The sequence below is a fragment of the Calidris pugnax genome, unplaced genomic scaffold (genome assembly GCF_001431845.1).
Source record: "Calidris pugnax isolate Ruff unplaced genomic scaffold, ASM143184v1 scaffold42, whole genome shotgun sequence".
NCBI lineage: Eukaryota > Metazoa > Chordata > Aves > Charadriiformes > Scolopacidae > Calidris > Calidris pugnax.
The window spans coordinates 4,989,574-4,994,573 of record NW_015090920.1 but is presented as its reverse complement, the minus strand read 5'-3'; the positions used below and the strand labels follow the sequence as shown (position 1 = coordinate 4,994,573).

Here is a 5,000-nt window from a genome sequence, read left to right as displayed (position 1 = left end):
AAAAAACCCATTAGGAAAAAAAAAAAAAAAAAAAAAGAGGTATAAAATCCAGACCTCCCTCTAGCTTCTCACCTTTAGGTAAGTCTTCCCCAGTATTGCACAGGGAGTAAGAGGGTGCAACAGCTCTTTCTCCCTTTTCACTGAAAGGGAATCCAGGGTACAGAGGATCCTGATAAGGATTCAGAGTCTGAGGCAAAGGCATTAAAGGCTGGTTAACTGCTTGTAGAGACACGGGAACTCCAGCAACTGGAGCAGATGTTACCTGAGCCTGTGATACAAGAGAGTCAGGTCCCGTTGCTGGGGCTGGCATCAATGAAGAAGCAGGTATTTGGGGTGGAATACCTACAAAGGAAAAAAAAAACCACACCATTGTAACGTAGCTCAACTGTATTCAGAAAGACATAGGAGAAAATTCTGAAGTTGGAAAGTTACAAATAAAAGAAGATTTGGCTAAATGCAGAGAACAGTCTTCAGAAAGAGTGAAATAGTTAAGCTTTCCATAAACTCTTCCCTTATTTATTTTTAAAATTATGAATACCAGAAGGAAATAGGAAATGGGAAGAAAAAAGGGGGGGGTGGGAAACAAACTTTTATGTGACTCTGCAGTTCTTCTTCTGACTCTGGTTATTTAGAGCCAGGTCTGACTCCAAAGCTGGTTCTTGTACAGAAATACAACAGCAGGAGAAAAAATATAGCACTTGATCTAACGAGCAATACTGAATCTAAGCTAATTCCACATATCAGAAGATATACACAGAACAGGAAAAGGTTTATACTGGCTCTGCAGCTGGGTCCAACTGGATCTCATTAGTTCCAGACATTCCAGACCCAAGCTGAGTCCTGGGTGAATCAAAGAGCTTATTACAGGGGACACAGAGCACAAACACTTCAACACGCTGACAATGGGTTCTACCTTGAGCAGATCCTCAGAATAAGTCCCCTCAGAACTCAACACTACACCACTCAGGAGAAAAACAGAGTTGGATACACATCCCTCTTCCACCTTGAGGTACAGGGTAAAGCAAACTATACAAATGGGCAATCAAAGATCTACCAGAGCTCTCACTGGCTTTCAGCAGTGAGAAACTACATTCCCATAAATGACTCCCTTTGGAATGTGAAGTTATAGGAAACTGTGTCTCCTGGAGGCATCTTCAATTTAGCAAGGCTGTTGAAGTATTTTTGGGGGTTAGTACTTTCCGATTGACATTAGTATTTCTTCAAACCTGCTGGTCCATAGGTTGTTGGCTCACTTGGCCAAGCTGGCACGATGGCTGGTACAGAAGGCACTGCTGGAGGTAAATGCACCTCAGAAAAAACTGGTGAGGGTGTTGGAGTGACGCTCGGTAAGCATTCTGCCAGGTTCTAGAACAAAGAGATCACACAAAATTATTCTAAATCACCGTTGTTGGGGACCCCTAAAGTGTCTGAATTCTACCCAAAAAAGGTTTGATGACTCGTTATTGTTCAGACTACCACCACAGCCACTGCGACAGGCTGTGTAGATAAGAGATGTGTGATAAGTTACATCACTGTGTGAAGAGCTCTGCTCTGAGCTCTACCCAGAACACGCCTGTAGCACAGCCAGCCAGCAGTGTTATAACCACCTCCACAAGCATTACATTTAGTCTCTCCCATCCGAAAAAATTAAAAAGCCACTCTCACAAATGATTATCCATAACCTTGGAGAAACTTGAAAAAGCAAAAGTGAAGAATTTAACTTGAAAAGCACAATTATCTTAGCAGAAAGATATGAATTAACCCTTCTCAGAAGAGAAAGGACATACTTTTACTTTTTTATCAAGGGTTGTCCTTCTACAGTCTTTGTGTTGGATGTAACAGGCTTCTAACTGTAAGCATTATCACCATAGGAATGACTATGTAATTAAAAGCCAGTATTCTAATACATACGTGGCTGTGATGAAGCTCCCCTTTGTCTGAAGTCTCCTGACCGGAAAACTTTGAAATCAAACAAACATTTCTTACTTGCTCAGCAAGAACTGGAGAATCTGTTTTTACTTGTTCCAAAGGAGATGAAGCTTTTGGATAACTCTCATCTTGACTATTCTTCTAAAGCAAAGTTAGAAACAACAGACATGGCTAGTCCAACGGTGAGATTTACTTTTCAAAGAGGCATTCAAAGATACTAAACCACACTACATACAAAGTGGGCTAAGCACCCAATCACTTTTATACTAGTGTAACATTTTGCTCATTCAAAGGACAGCAAAGGTTAAAAGCCAACAAGAGGCCACAAATCTTCGCTGAACTTCAGAGATGGTGGTCTGCTAGCACAGCAGCTATTAGTAAATATCAAATCTTCTGTAGTCCCAACATACTGCAAGTACAGACTGTACTAAGCAATTACAAATCCAGATTAATAAGTGTTCTCTACAGCCCAGATTTGAGAACTCAGATTGCAGAGAAAGACTGTTAAGTACGAGTTACAGGAAAGCTGACAGCAACACAAGCCTCCAGCCTTAGAAGTGTTTCACTACAAGCTGTAAAGCAGCAGCAGCCACAGCTCTAAAGGCAGCTAGTGCTCTGCTAATCATGTATCAGAGAAGCAATAACATTTAAAAAAAAAAATTTGGTCTTTTCTTTAAGATTACCTCAGATGAATTTGGATCAAGCTTCTGACTTAAGTGGATCTGCCTGGAATTTGACTCTGTAACACCAAGACATAACCTAGTAAATGAACCATTACACCACTTATGGCTATCATAACTTAAGCCAGTTAAAGTTTGTCTTTCCAAAGTTAAATCTTCAAAACAAAGCCTACCTCAGCAAATATAAGTTCAGAAAACTTAAAACTTCAATTTTTATCAAAGATCAAAGCATCCTAAAACAAACAGTAGTTAGGGCAGTAACACAACCTTCTTCAACCCGGGTTTTCAAAGCTCTACAGGAGTTCTTTACTGGTGTTTGGTCACCATTTTGGTGATGTGTGAGGGAAGCAGGACAGAAATGTAGCCGTCTCTTTAAACACGTATCATTCACCCTAAATCCCTCCCAGTGAAAAAAAAAATTAAGTTTGTACTTTGCTTAAAGTGAGAATGTTTTGATCTGCATTTCCATATTCAAGTGTTAAGAGAAGCTTAGTCTTGTCTACTTATAACAGATTAAGACAGATGAGTGTAGAAGGCTTCAGTGGTTCAACAAATCTAGAAAGTTTTCATACTGATGCAGAAAGTTGAATTTCTCAAGCACTAGAAAACACTTTGTGGGGGAGACGGTGCTGAAAAACAGTCATGGCATAACTTTCATATATTAAGATTTGTACAAGTTCTTCACATTCTAGCTTATGTTCAAATCTGGCTACTACTGCTTGTCAATTAAGTTCACGCACATAAAAGTTTAATAGTAGCAGCTAAATAGATATGTACTTTTTTTAAGCTTAGTTACATGCACCATCACACTCAACAATGTAAATTCAAATAATATTGATTATAAGCATCAATAGGAATCTCTAAATATTCAGAAAGAAGTACAATCTATGCCCTAAACCTAGTTTCAGGAGAGGCAATGCAATCCAGAGAGTCACAAAAAAAACAACCCAGAGAAAGCTGTACATGCACTTCAGCAAAATCTATCATGACATTGTAATAAAGAGCTTTCTCTTCCTGGGCATTGTTTCTGACATTGCTGATGAAACAAGTTTTCAGATTTTTGGAGAATGAAAAATAGGTAACATCAGTCCCCGTGAGACTTAACATGTTGTAAGAGGGACTAAGGAGCACAAGTACCATAAATAATATGGTACAAGATATTGTGCCTCTGCTATTACCAGAGACAAGGGAACAACAACAATAAAAAAAAACAGAGGGAAGGAACAGCTTCTAAGAGGAGGCTACAGAGTTTGAATTTTATTTAGTCAGGAAAAAAAAAAAAAAAAAAGGAAGAAGCCAAGACCAAATTTGGCCTTTAGTTATTGCAAAGCTGATAGGACAAAAAATAAAATAATTTTAAAAAAATATTATCAGTTGCATTTAGCAAAGATTTACTAACTACCACCTGACAGCTACAGCTTTCATCTGTTACTGGCACGTTCCATTTTCTCACAGGAGAAGAAAAGCTTAGTGTCAATGAAAAGAAGCTAAAGATTGTTATAACAGACTGGGGGGAAAGGGAGAAAACCCAAACAAATGTTGACCATGTACAGCTCTTTCTGCTGTAAACAGAGGTGTTTGGGTTTTTTCAACTCCTCTGTACACCAGCTTCACCCCTCTCTCTGTACCACTGTATTTATTTTCCTGTACCACTAATTCTGAACCATGCTGCATGGAATACTTTTACTTCACTGACTCCAGTAAGCACTCTTAACACTCCTCCCACTGGCACCGTCTCCCACACTCACTAGAATTTCAACAAGATCTAATTTAGGGTAGCTCTGACAGTCTTTTTGTTTCTCTCATTCCTCTTCCCATTTACTTCCAAAACCCCAGCAAGGAGCCTGATCTCTCAGCAACATTCACAAAGCAGGAAAATGTACTTTCTTCCCCAACCACACCTTTGCTACCTTGAGCCCAGCTCAGTTTGACACTATTACTAATGATAATTTTCCCCTCATTGCCTAAACAGATGTCCCACCTTGAATAAATTCTGAGGCTGGTAATAAAAACAAGCCAACAACAACAAAAAAAGCGCCTTGATCTAAAAAAATTTATTTTTACCTTTATCCTTCTGCTCTTCCACCTCTGCTGTCCACTTGCTGTTTCTTCTCTAATTGTTTGAGAACTTTTTCTGGTTTAAATTATCCCCGGTCTGCGTAGCAGCCTGACAGACTGACTGGGTCTAAAGAAGTTTACAAAAGCAGAAATATGAATTTATATAAGAAGTCCAGTGACGCTTTGCCATCAGCTGATACAATACTATTATGCCTTCATGACACATAATACTTATCTCTGGGATAAGCAGAGAGGTGGGGAGAGAAAAAAAAAATAGAGAGCAACCTTGATCAGTATCACTCAGATTCATCCATTGCTAAATTATGCAAAGTG

General features: G+C 39.1%; 1 protein-coding gene across 1 annotated transcript in view; it reads right to left on the bottom strand.

Annotated features, from left to right (window-relative positions):
• The window catches only part of OTUD4 (OTU deubiquitinase 4), a 64,092-nt gene that overhangs the window by 13,816 nt on the left and 45,276 nt on the right, over positions 1-5,000 (bottom strand). The window contains exons 19-21 of the mRNA XM_014949896.1: positions 1,227-1,365; positions 263-342; positions 73-187 (exon numbers count right to left, since the gene is read on the bottom strand). Of these exons, the coding sequence (XP_014805382.1) occupies positions 73-187; positions 263-342; positions 1,227-1,365 (334 nt within the window). The remainder of the gene's footprint in view (positions 1-72; positions 188-262; positions 343-1,226; positions 1,366-5,000) is intronic.